Source organism: Tiliqua scincoides, chromosome 4, assembly GCF_035046505.1.
Source record: "Tiliqua scincoides isolate rTilSci1 chromosome 4, rTilSci1.hap2, whole genome shotgun sequence".
NCBI classification, from domain to species: domain Eukaryota; kingdom Metazoa; phylum Chordata; class Lepidosauria; order Squamata; family Scincidae; genus Tiliqua; species Tiliqua scincoides.
Genome location: NC_089824.1, coordinates 220,806,071 through 220,832,081, shown reverse-complemented (window position 1 = coordinate 220,832,081; position 26,011 = coordinate 220,806,071). Strand labels below are relative to the sequence as shown.

The 26,011-nt window shown below is 48.1% G+C and overlaps 1 protein-coding gene across 1 annotated transcript in view; it reads left to right on the top strand.

Moving 5' to 3' along the window:
- Nucleotides 1-14,565: 14,565 nt before the first annotated feature.
- Nucleotides 14,566-26,011, top strand: part of STK35 (serine/threonine kinase 35) — a 30,199-nt gene continuing 18,753 nt past the window's right edge. The window contains exons 1-2 of the mRNA XM_066625882.1: nt 14,566-14,635; nt 15,170-15,773. Of these exons, the coding sequence (XP_066481979.1) occupies nt 15,341-15,773 (433 nt within the window). The 5' untranslated portion in view covers nt 14,566-14,635; nt 15,170-15,340. The remainder of the gene's footprint in view (nt 14,636-15,169; nt 15,774-26,011) is intronic.

Below are 26,011 nucleotides of genomic sequence, written 5' to 3'. Positions count from 1 at the left end.
CCCAGAGACAATGCAGCCATAATGCAGCCTATCCCTTCCCCAAGGTAAGGGAACAAATATTCCTTTAACTAGAGGAGGCCTCTGGGACCTGCCCCCCCACCACAGGATGCAGTGCATGGCATGGCTGCATCAGCACTTGGATAGGATTGGGCCCTCAGAATATGAACATCTTTTCCCCTGGGTGACTGAAAGGCTCTGTCCTGAACCCTTTTAAAACTGTTTGTTTCTGAGCTATTCAGATCATGGTATTTTTTAGGAGACTGGAAGGTGAGGTTCCAAAGCCCCTGAGTTAAAAAAAATATTGCACAGGTGTCACACTTTTTTCCAGGTGCTACTGAGTTTGTGTTAAAAAAGTATTCTTACCTGTCTGGCATTAAACTTGTGGTAAGTGTGGTGTTTTGCATTAAAAAGTGTGGTGAATGCACTGAAATTCAGCCAGGTATTATGTATGTGAAGGTTTTTTGTTTTTTTTTCTTAACAGCCAAACTGGTGATTACCTGACTTTCAAAAACTGAAATGATCTCTACTGTGCTGGAGAACTGGCTCTCGAAAACCCAGGATTGTTTGACAATCAGAGAACTGATGTAGCATAGCAACCAAAAGTATTGTATTGGCAACCTTCAGTCTCGAAAGACTATGGTATCGCGCTCTGAAAGGTGGTTCTGGCACAGCGTCTAGTGTGGCTGAAAAGGCCAATCCAGGAGTGACAATCCCTTCCACACCGGGAGCAAGTGCAGTCTGTCCCTGGTCTGTCTCCCTGGCTATGGGCCTTCCTTCTTTGCCTCTTAGCCTCAGACTGTTGGCCAAGTGTCTCTTCAAACTGGGAAAGGCCATGCTGCACAGCCTGCCTCCAAGCGGGCCGCTCAGAGGCCAGGGTTTCCCACTTGTTGAGGTCCATCCCTAAGGCCTTCAGATCCCTCTTGCAGATGTCCTTGTATCGCAGCTGTGGTCTACCTGTAGGGCGCTTTCCTTGCACGAGTTCTCCATAGAGGAGATCCTTTGGGATCCGGCCATCATCCATTCTCACGACATGACCAAGCCAACGCAGGCGTCTCTGTTTCAGCAGTGAATACATGCTAGGGATTCCAGCACGTTCCAGGACTGTGTTGTTTGGAACTTTGTCCTGCCAGGTGATGCCGAGGATGCGTCGGAGGCAGCGCATGTGGAACGCGCTCAGTTTCCTCTCCTGTTGTGAGCGAAGAGTCCATGACTCGCTGCAGTACAGAAGTGTACTCAGGACGCAAGCTCTGTAGACCTGGATCTTGGTATGTTCCGTCAGCTTCTTGTTGGACCAGACTCTCTTTGTGAGTCTGGAAAACGTGGTAGCTGCTTTACCGATGCGCTTGTTTAGCTCGGTATCGAGAGAATGAGTGTCCCAAAAGACTGAGCTGTGAAACAGGCAATCCTCAGTTCAAACCTCACCTCTGCCACAAATCTTAAGTGGGCAGCTCTCAGCCTCAGTTTCCCCAGCGATAATAAGGGGATAATAATACCTGCTATCCTTACAGTGTGGTCACAGAACCACTCCAAGAATAATACATGTGAAGTGTATCCAAAAGCACTATTAGATAAACATTCAGCATTATCATGGAGAAATCTTTTCATTGCTGAAGAGTTACAGTAACTCTTGTGTAACATTGTGTTCAGTGGGGTTTATTTCTTGGGAAGTGTGTATAGGATTGTAGACTCTTAAATTACAAATTACACATTAAATGCATGGTTTGGTCTTCCATCTTACAAGAAAAATTAATAATAAAAAGAAAATAGCAGCTGCAGTTGGGTGGGGAGGGGGGGTTCTGGCCAGAATCAGGACTGGCTCATGGAGAAGGGATATTTAACCCTTTCCCCTCATGCCACAATCTCAATGAAAATGCCCTCGTTGGGCCAGGGCCCAGAAAGGACATTTGCATGGAAGCCTGTGGCAGCTTCCCTCTCATAGCAGCCTCAGAGGCACACTTTTCATATCATCAAATAAGGGAAGCAACATAAATGTACAAAATGATAATTTCTTCTTAGTACAACAAAGGCTGGAACCTCAGGAAAACAATACTCTGCATTTATGTGCAGCATGGAGCAGTGCTTTACCCACTGAATACAGGTAAAGAGCAAGAACAGGAAGGGAATGAGGGAGGAGAGCCATGAACAGAGACAGGAGGGAGGGATGAGCAAGTTGGAGAGGGTGCAGATGGTGGCCACTGATTGTGTGTTCACTGAGTCCCAACAATCCTTAGGAGCACACTTTGAGGAACTCTGCACTGGGGCATTCAGAAAGGTTGCCTATGCTATTTTACCAAGTCTTCCAACAGCCTTGAAAGGCAGGTTTGCATCATTACCTGAAAAGAATGTGAGTTGCTTAAAGCCAGCTAGGGGCAGTGCCATAGCTAGAGCGAGTGCAAAGCACACCTGAATGTGCCATGCAAGCAGCCCCCTCCCCTTCAGAGCCATACCAGGTGGTGGGAGCAAACCAGAGCTGAATGCCAGAAAAGACCCAGAGAAGAGGCAAATGCCTTCATTTTGCTTCCCCCCCCCAACCAGGAATAGCTCCGAAGGGGAGAGGGAAGGGCTGCTTGCATGGCACGTTCAGGCGCCTGCAGAACTTAGTGCTCTGCACCCCCTCTAACTACACCACTGGCTAAGGGTGAGGTTCTTATAAGGGAATTCTTGATTGGCAGCTCAGTTTCTTCGCTCCGACCACATGACACCAGCCATGGACTTCCATTCTGCTCTTCCAGAAAAGGTGCTCACGGGATGAATAATGGATGAAACCAAGAAACAACCATGTTGACACGTCTCCGTTCCTGATCAGCAACCAATTGTTATCTAGACACCTGGCAGGGGTAGAACCCCAAGCAAGGTCTCCTGAGAAGAACTGACTGAACTGGGAAGGTCACCTGAAAGGCTGAATGCAGAATGGGTGCAAACATACTGTCCTATGGCAGATGATGGGACTGTGTGTATTGTTTTAATTTATAGATTACATTCGTGTTCAATACATGCAGTTTCTTACAAAGTTGAATGCTCTGAAAAGTGGGACTGTCTTGGACGCCCCCTACTGGTCTGAAAAAATATTGTCCATTCATTTTCAAAGATTTGCAAGGTTTTTATCACTTTTCTCCTGGATCAATAAATTCAAATAAATTCAAAACAAATGGGAAGAACCTCCTGTTTAACAACTAAAGCTCAAAATGCAGCTTATTTCGTTCTTGGGAACAGACCATTCCCAAAAATCTGACCATACCGAGAACACAGTTGGCAACCTTCAGTCTCGAAAGACTATGGTATCGCACTCTGAAAGGTGGTTCTGGAACAGCGTCTAGTGTGGCTGAAAAGGCCGATTCGGGAGTGACAATCCCTTCCACACCGGGAGCAAGTGCAGTCTGTCCCTGGCCTGTCTCCCTGGCTATGGGCCTTCCTTCTTTGCCTCTTAGCCTCAGACTGTTGGCCAAGTGTCTCTTCAAACTGGGAAAGGCCATGTTGCACAGCCTGCCTCCAAGCGGGCCGCTCAGAGGCCAGGGTTTCCCACTTGTTGAGGTCCACTCCTAAGGCCTTCAGATCCCTCTTGCAGATGTCCTTGTATCGCAGCTGTGGTCTACCTGTAGGGCGCTTTCCTTGCACGAGTTCTCCATAGAGGAGATCCTTTGGGATCCGGCCATCATCCATTCTCACGACATGACCGAGCCAACGCAGGCGTCTCTGTTTCAGTAGTGCATACATGCTAGGGATTCCAGCACGTTCCAGGACTGTGTTGTTTGGAACTTTGTCCTGCCAGGTGATGCCGAGAATATGTCGGAGGCAGCGCATGTGGAAAGCGTTCAGTTTCCTCTCCTGTTGTGAGCGAAGAGTCCATGACTCGAGAAACGAATCAGGAAATCTCTGGTTCAAGTCTTGCCCCATCCACAAATTCACCAGGCGTCCTTAGACAAGTCACTCCCTCTCAGCCTCAGCAGCCCCTGCCCCAGTGGCGTCACTAGGGTTCGCGTCACCAGGTGCGGGATGCCAGTGCATCACCCCCCATGCAGTGGGCGGGGCAACACCCCAGGTGGTGGGTGTGGTGATGTATCATCACTCTGCCCCCACTGGTTTTTGGCTGTACCTCTTGATAGAACAAAGATAGAACACATTCGGCATGAAATTACACATTGATTGATATATATCAGGATGGTATTATTCCTCCAAATTATGATTTTAGTGATTTTGGTCACTTGTGGTGTCACACACCCCCCCCTCGGGGTGTCAACTTACTAACACCTTATTGCAGCAGTTCTCAAACTTTTAGCACTGGGTCCCACTTTTTAGAATGACAATCTGTCCAAGACCCACCAGAAGTGATGTCATGGTGGAAGTGACATCATCAGGCAAACTAAAATAAATAAGTATAAATCATTAAAGTAAAACAAGTATTTAAATAAGCAGAAGCCAGCCCTGTTCTACCAAGTGAATTTCCTCTGTAGCCTGCCTGCAATCCCCCCCCCCAAAAAGCCAGTAAGCTTTTCAGCCCTACCCAGTGCCCAGTTCAATTGAAGAACTTCTGTTTAAACCAGATCACTGTCAGGATCCACCTGGCTTTGCAAGTCTCAAAAAAGTTCACCTTATCAGCTGAAGCCTCTGTTTTGATTCTTTTTAATGGGGGGGGGAGGCTACCTTCTGGAGCATTTGTTGAGCTCCAGGTGCATACGATCAGGACCATTCTGGTAGCCTTGCACTCTCCTTCATCTTCCACACCAGTCAAGGCACACTTGCTTACTCATGAGTAAATGCGACCATGAGGTTTAGTTTTGCTTTCCATAGGGCTCAATATATTCATCTGCTTGGAGGGAGGGACTTCCTTCTCAGGTGTTTTTGGGGGCTGCATTCATTGGATCAGGACCATTCTAATGGTCCTGGATTCTTCTCAGCCTGTCCTTTCCAAAGGACTAAGGCAAGTTCACCTACTCACGAGTAAATGCAAGATACGGTTCACTTTCACTTTCCATAGGGATCCATGCATTTTTTGTTCTCGGTGTTTTGGCCATGACTTTTGATGGAAAGGAGCTATTTCCCTCTGGTTTTCTGCACTGCATTCCGCTTGAAATTCCACATCCAATGGTATATAATATGATGGGGTTACTCCTTAACACCACAATTTTAGCATGTCACCCCCCAGTGTGGCCCGCACCCCCCCCAGTGTGGCCCGCACCCCCCGTACCCCTTTAGCAATGCCACTGCCCTGCCCAGCTGCATTATGGGGATAATAATACTGACTACATTGCAGGGTTGTTGTAAGGACTCCAAGAAGGGCTGTAGCTCAGTATGTAGCCAGGCCCACGTTAATGTGGCACCTGAAGGAGCACCCTAAACTTCCACTCCTCTGCTTTTTCCATTGTTCATGTCTCAGGACACACACCCTGCTGCCACCACTGTCACCTCCTCCTCTTCCTTGCCTGTCAGCCATTTCTTTAAAAGAAGGCTGGGCCCTGTGCATACTCATCCCGCCTGTTTATAGAAACTCCTGGGTGGGCAAGGAGAGGGCAGCACAGCAACCCCAGAGCACCCAGGCCCCCCTTACTTTTACTTCTGCTGCCTGCTAGATTCCACTCATAGTATGCTCTGCCCAGCCTCTTTGTCTAAAGCCAGGCAGGAACAAGCAAGCAGTTGAGGCAAGGGGGGGGCACAAATGGGGGCCATTGCTGCATCACCTAGCTGCTTCTGTTGCCAGATTCTCTTGCCAGATTGTTGTCGTAATCCTTTCAACAACTCTGCGTTGCCAGCACCATCACTGCAGTGATGCCAGGGTTGGACAGGGTTGCCACTGTCCTGATCCTCCTCTTGTTTGCTTTCTGCAAAGGAAAGAGTACAAGAGCATATGGCTCTTGTGGCTTGCTGGCAGGCAGGCACAGGGTGTGGGGCACCCCTCATCTGTTTGCTGCCTTCTCCAGTTTGCTCTCTAAAGGAGCCACGCCAGTCTATTTCATGGCATGGCCAGCCCTGTCTTTAGCTGAGCACTTGCTTTGCATGTAGAAGGTCCCATCCAGGACCCTTCTCTGCCTGGAAGCACATTTCAAGATCACATGTTTCCATGCATCTACAGTCCAACAAGGAATGAGGCAAATCCTCAATGGAACCAGACTAGCAAACATCCTCGCTTCTTGGCAGTGACACTTCATAACTTGTGAGGGCATTCTTCGAAGACTCGTAGCCCACTCCTATCTCCCATGAATGCCAGCGTAACTAGCATTGAACCGGCTGCTTTATGGCAGTCGCGGAGCAGCCTCCACTGGGGCAGACTGCAGGGGTTTAGTTAAGATTGGGCTGTTAGGGTGCAATCACATTCTGAGGGAAGGTGCTTGGGAGACGGCCAGATGACTAAAGGGAAAAGTACCTAGTTGTGGAGTTCAAGCACCCCTTCCTGTATTCCACTTTCCCTTTTCACTGTGGGGAAGGAAACTGGTACTTCTATCTGCTGCCACCAGCCCAGGCTAAAGAAACAAGGCAGAAGCGGGCCATCTAGGAAAAAACCCCACTCAAGAAAGCACAAAACCCCATGGGTTCCTATTTAAAATCAAATTACAATAGCACTTACACGTGATCAGATGCGACAGCCCACTGAAGTACTCATGCATATGGACTAGGTAGCCAAGGAGGCAAAATGTAAATAGTTTATTAAAAATGCAAAGAATCTGTGGCGTAGTGAGAGGGGGTGCAAAGCACTAAGTTTTGGAGGGAGCCTCACAGCAGCATGCAAGTGGCCCCTCCCCCCCTCTTCGGAGTGATTCTGGGTATATGCCTCAGTCCCCCTGCCCAGAATGGGCAGTTTCAGTCCCCTGCCCAGAATGGCTTCAAAGGGGAGGGGGAGGAGCTGCTTGCACACTGCGGTGAGGCTCCCTACAAAACTTAGTGCTTTGCACACCCTCCAGCTACACCACTGCTGTGAAGGCTACGCTGCTTGCAGGCTAGCTGGGAGTAAAAAGAGCAAACAAAACAAAATGAATGCCCTAAATGTCTAGTAAAGATACTCCAGTAAAGACACTGCTAGATACACACCCTATTGCTAGTTATTTACATAGCCCCAGAAATCCCAGGCCCTGCACGAACTGGAGAGCATGCCGTCGTCAAACAAGATTTCACAGCAGGCCTGGCAGAAACAGGCAATAGCATTTCTGCCCTTGACCTTGAGCAACGTCATAAGCTTGATAATGTTATTGATAACATCATTACGATAACTCCTGATGGACGGAGTCTATCCCACCCCTTTACCAAACCAACCCTTTACCAACCCAAACCAATGGGTTTGGCTGCCCACTTGGCAAGTACATGCCAAGCTCAACAGGAGGTTCAATAGGAGGCTTAGCAACCTCAGGCACGAAGAAGGACTCAAATGCACATCAGCCAGTGGCATAGCTAGAGAGGATGAAGCACTAAGTTTTGCAGGGAGCCTCAGCGCGGCCCTCCCCCCCCCTTTGGAGTCAAGCTTTCTCACACACACCCCTGTTTGCTCCCCCTGCCTGGAATGGCTCAGAAGGGGAGAGGGAGGGGCATTTTGCACACCGTACTGAGGCTCCCTGCAAAACTAGCTACATCACTGGCATCAGCACATGGCCATTTGGCAATGTCCTTTCAAGACAAGGACAAGGCTGCTTACAGGAGCACATCCCAGAAGCTTTAGGCTACTGTGCCTGTATAGATATTTCTGGAAAGTTAGAGGTGTCCAAAAACTGGAGGAAATAATAAAAAAAACCAAGACAACTTGGAGAGTCATGGGAGGACGCTTGTATAATTGCCTTTTTTTTTTCCTTTTTCAATATATAACCTAACTACTAGTCACCACCTCTTTCCCTTGAAGTTGCTTTCAGGTGCAGTGACTGGGTCTTAATACCTACCAAATACTGCAGAAGAAACATGTCAAGCCAATTAGTTCTTCTGCCTTGCTGCTTAATCTTAATGTACAAAACCCTAGCAGACTGGCACCACCCTCATGCCCTGTGGCACACAACACAATAAAGAAAAATGGCTGTGGATTTTACTGCAGTCTCACTTCCGCAGTGCTGAGCTGATTGGTTTGATTTAATGAAGACGGCCAGCAAATACTTGCACTCTTTATCCTCAGCCTAGAAAGCACAGACACTGGAATGAACTGGCCGTGAAAAGATTTGATAGCATTACAGCTTTGCCTGCCTGATCCCTGATGTTCCCGGGAGATGCTCTGCTGTGCAAGACAATTATACCGGATGCACAAACTTTGACAGCAAATCAGAGTACAAGCAACTAAGCAATACAGCACCCTGCTAATCTCTCCCCAAAGGAGAAGGCAGGATTTGGGAACAGAGGAAAGGCCCATGAGGACTTCAGCTGGATAACTCTCCCTTCTCTGTTGTCCTATAGGGGTAGACAGCGTGAGCAAAGAAGCAGGATGGAGTCAATTTTTTTTTTTTAAATAGCCCTGAGTTATCAAAATTTCCAGAAAGATCATACATTCTCTGTCAGGATTAGCCAGGACTTAAACCTGCAACCTCCTGTTTTGCACACAGAACCCCATATGATGAGCTGATCTGGGTGGCACAGTAGCAAGGAAGGGGGGGCCACACTTTCCCTGTCATGCTCCAACATGGTTCCCTTCCAAACTTCCTGCTGCCTCTCCCTAACCTGGTTCTAAATGCATCCCAGTCAGGCATGGATCTTTTGCAACCATGTAGTTCAAATTGGCCTATAGGCTTGCTACTTTCTAGCCAGCAGCCTGCTCATTTTGTTGCCTGTCTGCTTCCCCTCTACAGCATCTTGCACCAAACCTTTGGTAGTGAGTGACTTGGGTCTTTTTTTTTTTTTTTTTAAATAGCCCCTTCCTGACTTATCCTTGACCCTGATGCTGCAGGTACCCATGCTTGGCTCTGCTAGACTTCTGACAGTCCCAATTCAATGTTCTTTTTGGTCTGCTCTGCATGGAAAGGACTTCAAGGAACTGACAGAAAATCAAGACATTGTTCTTGCAAGCCAGGGTAGATTTCATGGACAATTCCACACTAGACATTCATCATCAACGTCTTTTGTTGATAAGCCTAGTTGCTTATCCAGTAATGCGGGAAGGGACAAATTCATTCCTTCCTGCTAGAAGGAACTGCAGCATTGGAAATGGGTCTATCTATTCTCCAAGCAAGAGAATTCACCATAGCACAATGCTGTCAGCCATATTCAGGCATCTTGTCAAGGAATCCCAAAGAAAAAATAAGGAAGACCTTCCCCCCCCCCCCCGTCTCTCTCTCTCTCTCTCTCTCTCTCTCTCTCTCTCTCTCTCTCTCACACACACACACACACACACACACACACACACACACTCACTCACTCACTCACTCACTCTATCAAGTTTGTAGCTCTCAGGCTCACTACAAAAATGTAGATAGGAAGGAGATGTGAGTTGACAAAGGACACAGTGTAATGTTAACATGTAGTTTGGGTTTCTTGTAGCACAGAGAAAGTTAGTAAGCCACTGTAATCCATACTGGATTAAGAAAATACCAGAGAAAAGTGATATATTTTGTTAGTGCAGAAATATGTCTATCTCTGAAATGCTCATACAAAATGGGAAATCCGACTCAGAACTGAAACTTACTCATAAACTGAACTGAGTCCATGTTCTTCCCCTCTTTCTCCCCTCACTCTATTATCTCCCTCTGTATGAAGTGTTAGATTATAAACTTGGAGGGCAAGGACTTTTCTTTTTGTCACTCTGCAAAGTGTCCTGCACTCTGATGGCACTGTTTGGAGAGGCTTGGATGGCACAAGGCTTGGAGAATTGATATCAAGGCCATAACTTAGCACCATGTTGCATTATCAACCTGCTGGCTCTCGGTTCAAAACCAGCACTGATTATACCACAAATATGTTTTGGGTACCTTCATACTGGTTTGCTTGGTCCGAAAATTTACAAACCTATAAACACATCCATCATGATTTAAGTTAAATGACATTGTAAAATGACAACATCGTCAACATGGTTGTCAAGAAACTTACTTCAAGCATGCCATGAAACATCACATAAGGTTACATTGTGGTGTTAACTCTCCCAATCATGACTTGATCCACAAGATACACTATTTGGCAAGTGCCCTAGATCCATGAGCACATCAGTAATCTTATACATCCCCAGAGACAACATTTACATAAATCCCTATACATTAAGACAACAAGCACACACTCCACCATGGTCTAGTTGTGCCTCACACAAGAGGAGTCTTTTAGATATCTGTTTATCTCTTATATGGTATATGTTTTCCGCTGGTCTATTTCAAATCCTGGATGTTATTAAGGCTATAATCCTGTACATACATTCCAGGGAGTAAACCCAATGACTTCAATGAGACTGGGGGCCCAATTTTCCAGCACCGATGCAGCCATGCCAACAGGGCATGTGCAGCATCCTGCCATTGGGGAGCAGTCACGGAGACCTCCTCAATGTAAGGGAAAGTTATTCCCTTACCTAGGGACTGCATTGCAGCTGCATCAGTGCTGGAAAGTTGGATAGGATTGGGCCCTTACTTCTGAGCAGACATGTAAAGATTCCACCGGTAGAGAAATATGTAGATTCTGGCCATATTCAACTATGCATGAACTTAGGACCATATGACACTTTCATACCTATGATTCCAGGCTCATATATCTCACTAGATGAACAATGTCAAACACCCCCCTCCCCAATACTCATGTCAGCAAAACAGTAAAAGCAGGAATTGCTTCTTGACAGATGTAGCAGGACAACAAAAAAAAAAAATAGGATGTATCAGGACAACAACAAAAAATGCTCAAGCTTTTTAATGCTACATATATCATTTTATTAACTCTATTAGAATAAGGATAAAGGACTCAGGCACAGTTCTCCCCTCACCATTTTATCCAACAACCCTGTGAGGTAGGTTAGGCTGAGTGGTGGTGACATACAAAAGACCATGCACTGCATCTCATTGCTTAGGGTCCACATCCAACATTTTGAAACAGAAAGGGGTTTCTTTCTTGCTCGCTCATCATATTAGAATTCAGGATCATTTGATGAGACTGACTGCCAGTAGATTCAGAACGCACCAGAGAAAATACTTCAAGCAAACTAGAAAGAACACATGGAATCTGCTGCCAAGTGGTGATGGCCATGCATTGGATAGCTTTAAAAGAGGTGACACAAATTCATGGATGAATAAATTGTCCCTCAATGCCTGGCTATGATTGGCTATATAGGACCTCCATTTTCACAAGCAACCTCTGAATAAGTTGCTAAGGCACAACAGCAAGAAAGCCTCCTTGCCTTCCAGCCCTGCTTGGGGGCTTCAAAGAACCATCTGACTGACCATTGGGTGGGAAATAGGATACTGGTCTAGGTAGACCTTGGTCTGATCCAGAGGATGCTTCTCGTGATCTTATGGAGGGCTTTAAAAAGAAGAATTAGCACCCTGACTTTGTCCAAAAGTAAACTAGGACCCACTGTTGTGCCCAGTGATTAGGTGTTTCCACTTCCCAACTTCTACCAAGAGGCAGACAAGACCATTCTGCACTGAGTGATGAAACTTCCAAGTTGCATGTATACACACTGATATGCGAGTACTTCATAAGTATCATAAGACAGAGGAAACAGTCATAGCAGAGACTGCTTTGACTAGAAAATGTGCGTACATGGTATCCAGTGATTTCTAACATGTAAACATTTGTAACATGTTGAAACATGTTTACACCAAGAGAATTTACCAAGAGATTGTTCTCAGTTGTTTCAGAGCTACTATCTATCCCAGGGGTGCCCAAACACCAGCCCTGGGGCCACATGTGGCCCTCAAGGCCCCTCAATGCGGCTCTCAGGGAGCTCTCAGTCTCCAATGATCCTCTGGCCCTTTGGAGATTTGTTTAAGCCTGCACTGGCCCGACACAACTGCTGTCAGCGTGAGGGCAACTGTTTGACCTCTCGTGTGAGCTGTGGGATGAGGGCTTCCTCCACTACTTGCTGTTTCATGTCTGCGATGCAGCAGTGGCAGCAAAGGAAAGGCCAGCCTTGCTTTGTGCAAGACCTTTTATAGGTCTTGAGCTATTGCAAGACCTTCATTCGTTCATATAAATTCATCTTTAACATATTCATTTATGTAAATTTATTCAAATTTATTCAAATTTTAAATGTAAATTAATTATTTTTTCCCCCCGGCCCCCCAACACAGTGTCAGAAAGATTATGGGGCCCTCCTGCCAAAAACTTCGGACACCCCTGATCTATCCTATACACTTATATGAGAGTAAGCCCCACTGAACACAGTGGGTATTCCTATTAGATATGCATGGATTTGGGCCAGGGCCCATGAGAGGACATCAAAGGGGGAAATTTGTTCCTGGGACCAGGGTAAAAGGGGGGCCCATGAGCCAAAGAAGGGGGCCCAGAAATTTCCTGGGATCTTACATTAATCTGATTCCACCCGGATTCAAGGCCCACATGGGATGCTGGGTGCACAGCAGCTGCTGATTCCGAAAGCCATATGTGCTGCACCAGGGAATGCATACAACACTGTGTCAAATCTGAGAGGAAATTGGCCTCCTACAATAGCTCTTTGGCTTGTAGATCCACTTACCATGAAGGGGTGTATATGAGGTCAGGGACACAGCTGCAGGGCTATAGCTGCTGCAGAAGTAAGTTTTGGTGTGCACAGAACACTTTCCATTCTAGTGTGAGCCTCGAAACGATGATGGGCTCCAAAGGCATTTCTGGCTGTTGCCATTCTCCCCTTGTCCTGTTTTGCCTTCTCCCCACCCCTGTTCTGCCCACTTGTCACCACCCTCCCCTATTCTGTTTCACTCCTCCCCTTTGGGAAGGGGCACATAAGAAACTTTGTATCCCTCTGATAAAATTCCTCTTGGAGGCCCTGATTTGGGCTACCATTGATTTATTGCTCCATCAACTTTCATGGACCAGAAGCTGGTGAGCAGGCCCGTCTAATTGAACAATTGGTTCTGTCACACTAAATGTGTTACTCTTTTAAGATGTCACAAGTCTCTTTGCTGCTTTTCCTGCACAGGACTAAGGGTTCAGTCCTATCCATCTTTCCAGTGCTGATGCAGCTGTGGCAATGGGGAATGTGCAGCTTCCTATCATGGGGGGGGCAGTCATGGAGGCCTCCTTAAGGTAAAGGAATGTCTGTTCCCTTATGTCAGGGCTGCATTGCTGCATCAGTGCCAGAAAGATAGATAGGACTGGGCCCTAAAAGTGCTTCCTCTGGGGAAGTGTCTAAACCAGTGTTTCTCAAACTGTGGGTCTCAATTTCAGGTGGGTCCCCATTCATTTCAATATTTTATTTTTAATATATTAGACTTGATGCTACCATGGTATGTGACAGCATTTGGAGAAATGTTATAGACCTGTACTTTCAACAAATTACTATGTATATTCTTTTAACAATGACAGTAAAAGAAACTTACTCCTGGGTAGGATTGCAGCCTAGGATTGTAAAAACTTTTCCTGCTTAATGATGTCACTTCCCATCATAACATCACTTCCGGTGGGTCCCGACAGATTCTCTTTCTGTCCCGGTGCTAAATGTGTGAGAACCACTGGTCTAAGCAGTTACTCCTGAAGCTCTTTAAAACAACCAGCAAACATCATTGTGGACCTTCCATTTCAGCCATGCTGTGCCAGGGTGCCCAGACGTCCTCTTTTTTAGCTTCATGTCCTGGAAAAGAACTTCAGTGTCCTCCTTTGCCCCTGTGAGCAAGCAGCACAGACCCTTCCTGTAGTTAATAAATTATATGTAATATAGTTTTAAAGGTAATAATATAGGGCAGGGGTTCTCACATATTTAGCACCGGGACCCACTTTTTAGAATGAGAATCTGTCAGGACCCACCAGAAGTTATGTCATGACCGGAAGTGATGTCATCAACCAGGAACATTTTTTGCAATCCTAGGCTGCAATCCTACCCACACTTACCCAGGAGTAATTCCCATTTACTATCATTGTTAAAAGAATATACTCAGGGCCCAAACCTATCCAACTTCCCAGTGCTGGTGCAGCTGTGCCAATGGGGCATGCACTGCATCCTGTGGTGGAGAGGCAGTTCTCCTCAACATTTGTTCCCTTACATTGTGGCTGCATTGCAGCCACACCATTGCTGAAGAGTTGGATAGGATTGGGCCCACAGTAGCCTATTCAAAGTACAGGTCTGTCACATTTCCCCAAATGCGGTCGCATACCAGGGTAGCATCAGGTCTAATATATTAAAAATAAAATATTGAAATGAATGGGGACCCACCTGAAATTGGCTCACGATCCACCTAGCGGGTCCCGACCCACCGTTTGAGAAACACTGAATAGGGTTTTAAATTAACCACGTGAAGCTTTTATGTCTACATTGTTCTTAGATGTCCACATTTTGGGGCGCCTGGTCCTCTTTCGTGGTGGTGCCCCCCTCCCTACCCGCAGACGCCTCTTGCTTCCCGGCTGCACGTCCCTCTCCCGGGACGGCAACTTGCGGTTACATAAGGTCTTATGTAATGCTCCGCTCTCAGCTCCCGCTCTTATCCCGGCGCAGCACCAGCCCGGGCTGCAGAAGCTCAGCAGCGCTCCCAGGCTCAGAGCATCTCTGTCTGCCCGCCAGCACCTCCATCGGGGGGGGGGTAGTTGGAAGACCAGCAGGACCCCCCGGCACCAGGTCAGTAGTGCCTTCCCTGCTGCAGGCCTGGGTGGGACAGAATATTGGGGGGGGGGGGAGGATGAGCGGAAGGGGGCAGAAAAAGACGGGGGAGCCTCAGACGCGCCTTCTTGCCTCTGCCGCCCCCCCCCAGTTGCCCAATGGGCTCTCCCGTCTCCCTTCTGCTATGAATGAAATGTTTACAGTCCAGCGGGGCGAACCATTCCGAAAGGGAGGGGGGTTTCCACACGAAGAGGGACCTCCCAGCTCAGCGTGTGCTCTAACTGAGGGCGGGACTCGTTTCCTTTTTCATTTACACCCCAGCAAACGAACTGCTTCGGCAACGGTGCTTCCTTCTGGAACGCGTCCCTCCGTTCTCTGTCCTTTCTACCCCCTTCCACCGAGTGGTACAGCCCACTCCCGCCGCCTGCGGCTTTCGGAGAGGCGATTGGCCGACGCGCTTAAAGGGGAGGAGGGCGCGCGTTTTCTGCCCTCCGACGCGCACCCCTACACGCCCCCTTTGAGCCTGAGCCGCTGCCTGTGTTGCTCCCACAGCTCGCCCGGCGGGAGGACGAGGACGCGGCGGCGCGGGAGGCGCGGCGAGGCGAGACGGGCGGCCGCTGCAAGGACGCTTCCAGCCCCGCCCCGGAGCGGCCGGGCGGGCGGGATGAGGAGGGACGCGGCCCGCGCGCGGGCACCGCGGCCAGGCCTCACCGCGACGCTGCCATGGCAACGGGGGACGACGGCGGCCGGCGAGGGACACAAAGGGGGCCGGAGCGGCGCCTGAGGCGCGTCGCGAGGGGCGCAGCCATGGAGGTCGCGGGCGGCGGGCCGGGGCCGGGCCGGGCCTCCTCGCCGCCGCCGCCGCGCTACCGCCTGGTGGCGGAGGTGGGGCGCGGCGCCTACGGCGTGGTGTACGAGGCGGTGTCAGGGCGCAGCGGCGCGCGCCTGGCCGTGAAGCGCATCCGCTGCGACGCGCCCGAGAACGTGGAGCTGGCGCTGGCCGAGTTCTGGGCCCTGACCAGCCTGCGCCGCCGCCACCCCAACGTGGTGCGCTTCGAGGAGTGCGTGCTGCAGCGCGACGGCCTCGGCCAGCGCATGAGCCACGGCAACAAGCAGAGCGCGCTCTACCTGCGCCTCGTCGAGACCTCGCTCAAAGGTAGGCGGGGGCGCTGCCGGGGGGCGGGGCGCTCTGGCAGAGGGCCTCCTACCTTTGACAGGCGTGTGGGCACAGCCAGGGGGCAAAGCATCAAGTCCTGCGAAGGGCCTCAAAGATAGGGGGCAGGGCACTCAGTTTGGCAGGGGGCCACAAAGGTATGGGGTGGGGGCTCATGTCATAGCCAGGGGGCAAAGCACTTGGCCTTGCAGGAGCCTCAAGGGGGAGGAGATGGGGAGGTAGCCAGAAGGGGGCTAAGCACCCAGTCTGGCAGGAGGCCTCAAAGGTAGCAGGCAGAGGGGGGTAGAGCACCAAGTTTGGCAGCGGACCTCAAAGATAGGGGCAGGGGTGTAGCCTGAAGGGCAGAGCACTGGCAAGGGGCCACAAAGGTAGTGGTGGGGGTGTAAGCAGAGGGGTGACAGACCACCACATCCTGTCTTGCTGGGAGCCTCACCACAGCAGCATGCAAGGGACCTCTTCCCCTCCCCTTTGGAGCCTTTCTAGGCAGGGTGGGTGCAAAACAGAGGCATTCAGACCCCCCCCCAACGGATGGCCCAATATGTCCCCAATATCTTCACCAGGTTATTCAAAGGCACAAGAGGAGGTGTAGATGCCCCTGCTTTTGTAAGGGGTCTCAGCTCCTGCTGCTCCGCACGCTCCTCCCCCACCAGTGGTGTAGCTAGAGGGAGTGCAAAGCGCTAAGTTTTGCAGGGAGCCTCCCCACAGCTAACTTTGTAACTAAATGAGAGCTGGGGTCATGTAATGACTAAGAACCTGAGCTGCAAATTGGGGTTTCCCTGGCTCAAACCCTGTCATGAATGCAAGTTATTACTTCTCAGCTCCCCAGCTGCAACTTAGAGATAATACTTGTGCTATTGGTGTAAAGCTTCCTTCTGCACAATCACAGAAAGCTGTACTAACTGTAAGTATTGCCCCATTTTCTCTTGCCCTGCTTTCTAACCCTATGTTAGTCACTTGTGACACATCAAGAGTTAAAGGAAAACAGTCACTTGAAATTGCTATCTACTTCCATATTGTGGAGACTTTGGTCAAAGATAAAGGGTGTACTTTAAAGAGCTGTTTGTTAGGTATACACACTTTGCATGTGCACTTAGTTGGTCTGTTATGCCAACAAACCTGAGTTACTTCTGTGTTGTACTTTGTGGAGATGTTTCTCAATGATGCCCCTAAATATATTCCTTATACTAGACACTAAAGGTTCCCAAACTCTCTGGGAGTAAGAGCAGGTGGGGATGGGGTAACAATTTCTGACACAATTACTAAAGGATGAGAGCATTCTGTGCATCTAAAGTAACTTAATTCCATATGTAACTATACTAAGTAGTCATCTTCTGCACAGAATTGCCTGTAAGAGATCTTATTAAGCATGGAAATCTCAGTGAAAGTACATTCTGTTGCAGAGGATAATGACTAGTTAGCATAGTTATATATGGAATTAACACATTGCTTTAGATGGGCAGAATGCCCTCATCCTTAGTAATTGTGTCTGAAATTCTTACTTGCCTGTTCTGAGTTGTCAAAATCAAAACTGTGTCTGCATAAAAGCAGCCCTGCTGGATCAGACCAAAGTCTTTCTCCACCAGTGTCTTCTTTCCCAGTTACCTATAAGCTGCCCACAAGTGGGAGGGGTGGGCTTATATCTTTCCCACCATTGCTCCCCTGAAACTGGTGTTTAGAGGCATGCTACCTTTTTGTTAGTAGCCCACAAATGTTAAGTTGTTTGGACCTTGCACCTCTTTAGTCATTTGTGGCCTAAAAAATAAGATCCAGCTTTGTGTCTTTCATTCTTAGAGAGCAATTCTTACTTGCCAGGAGGCTTTGTTCTGTGTCATTGTATTGTCCTGAGGATTATAAATGCTTTAATTTTATATCTGGGCTTGTCTACAGGGACTTTGTGTATTCCACCAGTATATGTAAAGCTTGTGTAGACATGACTACATTTCACCTTCTGAGTAACTTTATCCACACCTCATGTAGCCTTTGCTGAAATACAAGGCTGGAAAACACCTGTGTATCTAAAGCTTGTATCACAATACCTAGAATTTAAAAGACTTCGCTGTGCACTGTACCTGCCCAAACCAACTTAAAGAATTTGTTTTCATCTTTGTTCAAATTTCTTCACATCTCTGATGTACTAAGCTCTTTTACAGCCCAATTCTGAGCTGCTCAGAGCACAGGGCTGCCGCAGCCCCAAAAGCGGCTGCCACAGTGTCCTGCTCACCTGGTACAGCTGCCACCAGCTTCTCAGGAGAAGGAAACTTTTGACCCCTTCCCCTGAGTAAGGGAAGCAGACCCACGATGGGGCTTCACGATCTTGCAGTGACTCTTGATCCAGCATAGAATCAGAGTACCGTGCTGAGATGTGCAGCCCAATTCAGTGCTCAGGATCCAGTGGAGCTGAGCTGAGCCACACCCCCTCCCCGCACCTCCCCCAACCTGGAACACCTCCCCCCCCCCCAGTGCCACCTGGCAGTCTGGATGACTACCAGGTGGCAGAGCGCAGGCTCAGTGCCATAGCTGGCCAGCTATGACTGTTCTTGTGCTGGGCTAGTTCTGGCGCTGGGCCCGGTAAGGACTGGGACTTGTGACAGTGCATGCCAGTGGTAAGCTGGTGCACAGGGCTCAGGATGGGGCCCTTAGTTCCTATCCACGCCCATGGATCTAACTCCAGAAGGGGAACCTTGTTGGCATATAACAGCAAAGCAGTAGTGTGGCACCTTGAAGACTGCTTTGCTGTAGCAAATGGTCAGTAGTTCTTGTAACCTCACACCATGATAAATCAGTCTGATCTTTAAGGTGCTGCAATACTTTGTGTTGGACCTATGTGTCTTGCCTGGTGACACCTTCTCAGCACTCCAAGTTTATTTCCTTTGGGTCTAGCAGGGGCTTCCTAAAAGAGGGACTTTGTTTCTTAGCCATAACCTGTATTTTGTGTCCCTAGTGGGCCACCTCCACGCAGTCAACTTCATGCGCCATCATAAATTGTTGTGGCCATTCCCTTTGGTATAACAAGCACAGCCTAAGGCTCAGGTGGTGGGAACAATAATTCTGGTGGCAGGTTCCAAATAAAAAGAGAATAGCAACTGGACTTTCCAAGGGGCAGTTATTCAGCAGAACAGTGTTGCCAATATTTTTATTTCTCTGCATATGACTTAATAGAAAGTATTTTTAGACCCAAAGATATTGTGAGCATGACATTGTGACCACCACATGCTACAACAACATGCAGAACCAGCATCCTGGCCCCTGCAACATAACCCAGTTTGGGCTTGTGCTTTTACATGTGCTCTTCTGCACGCAGCCATGTCACTTCCCCTGGGGGCTGGGGATAAGAATAGGCCCTCAGTTTGGCTGTACTTGTCATAAGAGGCGACTAAACAGCCACCGGGTAGATGGGACTCGTCAGCCTGGGAAGGCAGCTCATCTGAGAGAAGGAAAACTCTGATCCCAAACCTCCACTGCCTTGTGGCTACATCCAGTTATGGAAAAGGCTTCAGGAGTCAACCTCGAGGCAAAATCCAGAGCGGGAGTCCCTGAGGCAGTTCATGGCTGAACACAGTCATGTTCTGGCAACTCCCGCAACGCTACTGGAACCAACTATATTGGCCTCTGCCTTTCCATTGGACCGTTTCAGCGACATGGAGAGGGGGGATTTGCTGCATAGGAAACAGTCTATCCTCCACTCTACTCCAGGCTTCACGCACTGGAGAGGACACTCTGTTCCCGAACCACCATTCAGAGCGCGATACCATAGTCTTCTGTGACTGAAGGATGCCAACAGCACGTCACTGGACAGAGCTGGCTTATTACAGTTAAGCTACGCCCCTTCACGTGTCTGCCAGCATGCCACAGAGGCTGTTCAACTGCATGCCTGCTGTGCAGGAGATCACAGAGTGCCCAGATGGGCACTGCAGAAATACACAACATTCATTTGCCGTGCATCAGCAGCTTTTGAGCTTCTCACTTTAGCTGCCTTCCCCTCATGGCTTGTCATTTGGTATTAGATTTTCAGCATAATGCAGCAGGCTGCTTGAGTGAGGGATGAGAATATGGCAGCCAGCTGTAATAATATTGATACACCTCCGAGTCTAATTTATCTAATCATATGCACAGAAGCACTGGCCCAGTAGTTGTTAAGCCAGCTTGGTAGTTAATGAATTTGCACCGATTTCAAATATGCAGTGGGCATTTTGGTGGGAAGCCCGCAGCATAAATGAGAGGCTTATCCTGCAGTCCTATGCATGTTTATGTGGCTGTAAATCCCATTGGAGTGATTGTGGCTTACTCCAGTGTTGGTGTGTACAAAACTACTGCCTGTTTGTGTGCTGACTTAGTCCTCCTCAGGAGGAGGAAACCACTTAAGTCTTTGCAGGGGCCAGGAGAAGGCAGCTACGCAATTCCCAGGATAGTGCTGCTGCCAGGTCTGAGTGGGTTTTTTACTTACCCTCCTCAGCGCTGGCCTCCAGGAGGAGCGGGGGAAACCCTGCAGTTTTTTATCACAAAACTAAATGTGGTTTCTAGTCATGGTTTTTACACTTGGGGATCCCTGCAGAGGGCCTGTGATGTGGACAGCAAATAATAAACTCCCTATCAGCCCCAACAGCAGCACAATCCTGGGGATTGTGTTGATGCCACCCCCCTGCCCTCACCTCTTAAGGACCAGAGCAGAGTGCTTCTCTGGCAGGTGGGATGTGACCCACCAAATTGGAAACTATTGCCCTACTCCAGTGGTTTTCAAGCTCTCCAGGATCGCTTCACTTTCACTGGTTTGCACCAGGCTCCCTGCACCCTGGGGAGGCTGCAGGAGGCTTGTGTAAGTACTCCCAAGCCCCTGCAGCCCCCTGAGCGGCACTATCCTGGGGACTGCCCCGCTGCCTCCAGGCTGCCCCCACCCCTTAAGGGGACAGAGGCCAGGGCCCACAGGCTGGGGCATCACAACGCCCCAGTTTGAAAAACCCTGCCCTACTCCATTGCACTCTGTAAACAGAGGTTTATTCAGTATGAGCTGTGCTTCTGCTTACTCCTAATTATCCTTGAACTGGCATTTGAAATTCTTGGCTGCTTCAAGGTATAAAGTTGCAAACAATAGGGCTATTTTTTAAGCTCAGAAGAAATTGATTTTAAAAAAAATCTTAATTGCATAATTTTATAATAAAAATATTGTATTTGTTTGCTTCATGTGTGGTAATATCAATCTTGGCATCATAAAATATTCTAATACAATATTTCATTATCATGGATGCACAGTTGGAAAACTGTTCACAAAGATAGTACTTCAATTTCTATTCATCAACCTGAAAGACAGTTTTGAGTGGAGTACCTCAGGACTCTGTCTTAGGCCTTATTCTCTTCAACATCTTCATCAATGACTTTAGTTGAAGGGGCACTCAGTATGTTAAGCCTAGAGAAGAGAAAGGTTCAGGAGAGAGGAGGTGGAACATGATAGGTCTGTCTTGTAGAAGAAGGGAAAGATTTGTTCTCTGCTGCTTTGGAGAACAGGACTAGATCGCCTGAGCTTACATTGCAGGAAAGGAGATTCAGGGTCCAGTTCTATCCAGCTTTCCAGCACCGGTGCAGCCGCAATGCAAATGTTCCATAGCTTGAGGAGGCCTCTGTGACTGCCTCCCCACCACAGGATGCAGTGCACACTCCATTGGCATGGCTGCACCAGCACTGGAAAATTGGATCGGATATTGGGTAATTCTTAACAGAAAGAGTGGTGCGATGATGGAACAGATTGCCAAGCATTTATATCCTGTCTTGCCCTTTTACAATAATAAACCCAAGATGGCTATCAGTTATAACTATAAAATACAAAGTTGACCAAACAGTCAAACAGAATAATAAAAATCACAAATCAAAAAAGCACTGAAGAAGTATGAAGCAAATGGCTTGCGCCTTGCCAGAGGGCCAATAGGAATGTTTCAGTTCTTAATTCAGCACTATGGTGCCATTACAGTGAAGGCCCTTCCATACCACCCAAGCTTCAGCTAATGGTAGCACATGTAAGAGACCTTCTCCCCCAGATGAGCTTGGGGCTTGAGCCATCTTGTATGAGAGGAGGTGGTTCCTCAAGATACCATGGCCCCAAACTGTGAAGGACTTTAAAGGTTAATTCCAGCACCTGGAAACAAACTGGCACCAGTGTAGGGGAAGTAGCAGCAGCCTGGCAGAGCCAAACCATCTCATGACTATATGGGCTGCCATGTTCTGCATTAATTGCAATTTCTGAATGTTCTTCAAGGGCAGCCCAGTGTAGACTGTTACAGAAATCAAGTCTTGAGATCATCAATATGTAGGCCTCTGTAGTTAGGTCTGATTGATTTAGATATGGTCACAGTTGGCACACCAGCATACTCTGCCTTGGCAGCAGCAAGTTCAGGGTCGACAAAGAAGCACGGACAACCCCTCCCCCGACTGCAAGCCTGTACCTGCATAGGGAGTACAACCCTGTTCAAAGTGGGTTGTTGACCCAATACCTGAATAACAGGTCTCTGAACTAAGCACCTCTGTTTTTTCCCAACTTTATTTCATCTTATTTGCTCTCATCCAATCCCCCACTCAGGCACCAAACAAAGAGTTCTGCAGCTTCTCCAGCATTCAGTGGAACAGAGAGGTAGAGCTGGGAGTCATTTACATATAAATGATGCCCAACTCCAAATCCTTGGATGATCTCTCCCACAGATTTATGTACACGTTAAATAAAATTGGGGACAGAATAGAACCCTGCAGCACGCTCAAGGCCAGTGTGAAGGATTCCCCTATGTTCTGGGATATGTCAGTCTGAATGCAGTAGACTAAAAGAACCAGAAGGGACATACTGGAACTGTTAATGTTCTAGTCATTACAAGCGAAAAGAATTTTCATCTGCGAAGTGGTCCCAATGAGACACCAAATTGTTCTCCTCCCCACCATGGGGAAGGAGGAGACACCAAATTGTTCTCCATCCCCACCAGATGAAGGAAGCCCCGCAAAAGGAAAACAGTCCTGTTGGCATCCTTCAGTCTCAGAAGACTATGGTATCGAGCTCTGAATGGTGGTTCTGGAACAGAGTGTCCTCTCCAGTGCATGAAGCCTGGGTGAAGTAGATATGGAGGATAGACTGTTTCCTATGCAGCAAATCCCCCCTCTCCACGTCGCTGAAACGGTCCAATGGAAAGGCAGAGGCCAATACAGTTGGTTCCAGCGGCGTTGCGGGAGTTGCCAGAACCTGACTGTGTTCAGCCATGAACTGCCTCAGGGACTCCCGCTCTGGATTTTGCCTCGAGGTTGACTCCTGAAGCCTTTTCCATAACTGGATGTAGCCACAAGGCAGTGGAGGTTTGGGATCAGAGTTTTCCTTCTCTCAGATGAGCTGCCTTCCCAGGCTGACGAGTCCCATCTACCCGGTGGCTGTTTAGTCGCCTCTTATGACAAGTACAGCCAAACTGAGGGCCTATTCTTATCCCCAGCCCCCAGGGGAAGTGATATGGCTGCGTGCAGAAGAGCACATGTAAAAGCACAAGCCCAAACTGGGTTATGTTGCAGGGGCCAGGATGCTGGTTCTGCATGTTGTTGTAGCATGTGGTGGTCACAATGTCATGCTCACAATATCTTTGGGTCTAAAAATACTTTCTATTAAGTCATATGCAGAGAAATAAAAATATTGGCAACATTGTTCTGCTGGATAACTGCCCCTTGGAAAGTCCAGTTGCTATTTTCTTTTTATTTGGAACCTGCCACCCGAATTATTGTTCCCACCACCTGAGCCTTAGGCTGTGCTTGTTATACCAAAGGGAATGGCCACAACAATTTATGATGGTGCATGAAGTTGACTGCGTGGAGGTGGCCCACTAGGGACACAAAATACAGGTTATGGCTAAGAAACAAAGTCCCTCTTTTAGGAAGCCCCTGCTAGACCCAAAGGTAATAAACTTGGAGTGCTGAGAAGGTGTCACCAGGCAAGACACATAGGTCCAACACAAAGTATTGCAGCACCTTAAAGATCAGACTGATTTATCATGGTGTAAGGTTACAAGAACTACTGACATTTACTACCCGGTGGCTGTTTAGTCGCCTCTTATGACAAGTACAGCGAAAGTGAGGACCTATTCTTATCCCCAGCCCCCAGGGAAAGAAAACAGTCCTACCAGCCACAAAACAGCATAGGGCAGCAGAACACTAGTATCACCAGAGAAAGGAATAGGAATACCCTGATCTGTGCAGGGTTTGTCTTTCACCTTCACTAACACCCAACAGGCCTCCCCAGTAACCTACCCATCCCCTCCCTGGGAGTGACAGTATGGCAATGGAGATGGAGGCCATTGCATACATGATGACCCAAAGGACCCACACATCAACAGGAACCTGCCCTGTCCTGCTCAAGGACATACCCCCAAGTTGGTCAGTCTAAGGGGGTAAGGCTTTCTCACCTTACCACTGTTTCTTTCACTGTTGCTCTTGCTTCTCTTTCCCAACCCAGCACTGAAGACTGAGAGAAAAAACCCAGTGATGCAGAGAGCCCTGGGGTGACAGGTGCTACCAGAGGGGTCTGCTGCTTTCTGCAGAGGGCTGCTAGTTGGTCTGGAGAAATACCCCTACCTCCAGAAGTTGTTCCAGCCAAGGGGGCGGGACTTCCTCAGGGTGCTGATTGTGTCTACTGCTGCCACTCTTACTTCTCTTACCTGAATTTGAGATCTGCTGCAGAGATTACTGCTGCTATGCATTACTGCTTTTCCTCTTTCAGCACCACTCTCTTTGACTAGCAGAAGTTCCATTGGTACATCTCTTATTCAGTTTTCCACTCCTCTGTAGAATGGCATGCTGTTGGCCGCGGATGGTCTGCAGGTGTACTGCGGGAGTTTGGGGGAGGATCATTTGTTAGTAAGGCCACTGGGGGGATGCATGCCCCTGCTGTCTGCAGTGTACCTTCTCAGTGTGCCATGACAAAACTGAAAATCGCTGAGCTAAGGTCTATATTGACATCAACTTAATAAGACTTGTCAGGAAGTTCCAAGCTATTTGTAAGAGATCTCTCTTTAAGTAATATTTACTTTTTTATTTGTCTCAAAATGTATACTCTGCCTTTCTGCCTCCTAAGACCCCCATAAGATGGCTTACAACAATTAAAATATACATAAATAGAATAATAAAATCCTTAAAGAAGGATTGGGCAGGAGGTCTGGTCTAGAGAGTAGAGACTCCGTTAGCTCGAAGGTCACCAGTTCGATGACACCGGCAGCTCCCTGAACGACTGAGAATGGCGAGACCTTGAAGCAGCTGACAAGCTGAGCTGAGTGATTCCACCTGCTCTTGGTGTGAGCAAGAAGCGTCTTGGCTGCCCTCCATGTGAGAGATGGAGGTGCTTGTCAGACTGCGTAGGAGAACTAGAGGCCAGAAGTGAAACCAGACCAGGAAGATCCATTCTGAAATATTGGTTCTTGAAAGAGAGAACCTCTGTGATTGTAAAAATCCCCTTGAGGGATTTAGAAATGCCTGCCTATGTAAACTGCCTTGAATAAAGTCAGAAGAGTAATCCAATGACCAGAGAGGCAGTATATAATTACGTAGTTGTTGTTGTTGTTATTAAAGAACCAGCATATAATAATTCTAGCCAAATAATTAAATAACTGAACTGAGAAGTCACTATAAATTAGAGCAGGTGTGTCCAAATTTTTTGGCAGGAGGGCCACATCATCTCTCTGACACTGTGTTGGGGGCTGGGAAAAAATTAATTTACATTTGAAATTTGAATAAATTCACATAAATGAATATATTAGTGATGGAACTTATATGAATGAATGAAGGTCTTGCAGTAGCTCAATGCCTATAAAAGACCTTTGTGCAAAGCAAAGCCAGCCTTTCCTTTGCTGCCACTGCTGTTTCACAGATGTGAAACAGTAAGCAGTGAAGGGAGACTTAAGCCCGCAGCTCATGCAAGAGGTCAAACGGTCAGCCCTCGCGCTGAGAGTAGTTGTGTCGGGCCAGCACGGGCTCCAACAAGTCTCTGGAGGGCCACAGGCTCATTGAAAACTGGGGTCTCCCTGCATGCCTGATTGAGGCCTGCAGATGGCCCCCAGGCCAGCATTCAGGCACCCCTGAATTAGAGGGACATAAAGGCAATACAGCACAGGGGCACTAATTAAGCAGATGTCTGTTTAAAATAAAATTGTTTAAACTAAATGGTAAAACCAGACCTGTTAGGGAGCTAGCCAAGCCTCCCAGGGAGGGACTTCTCACCT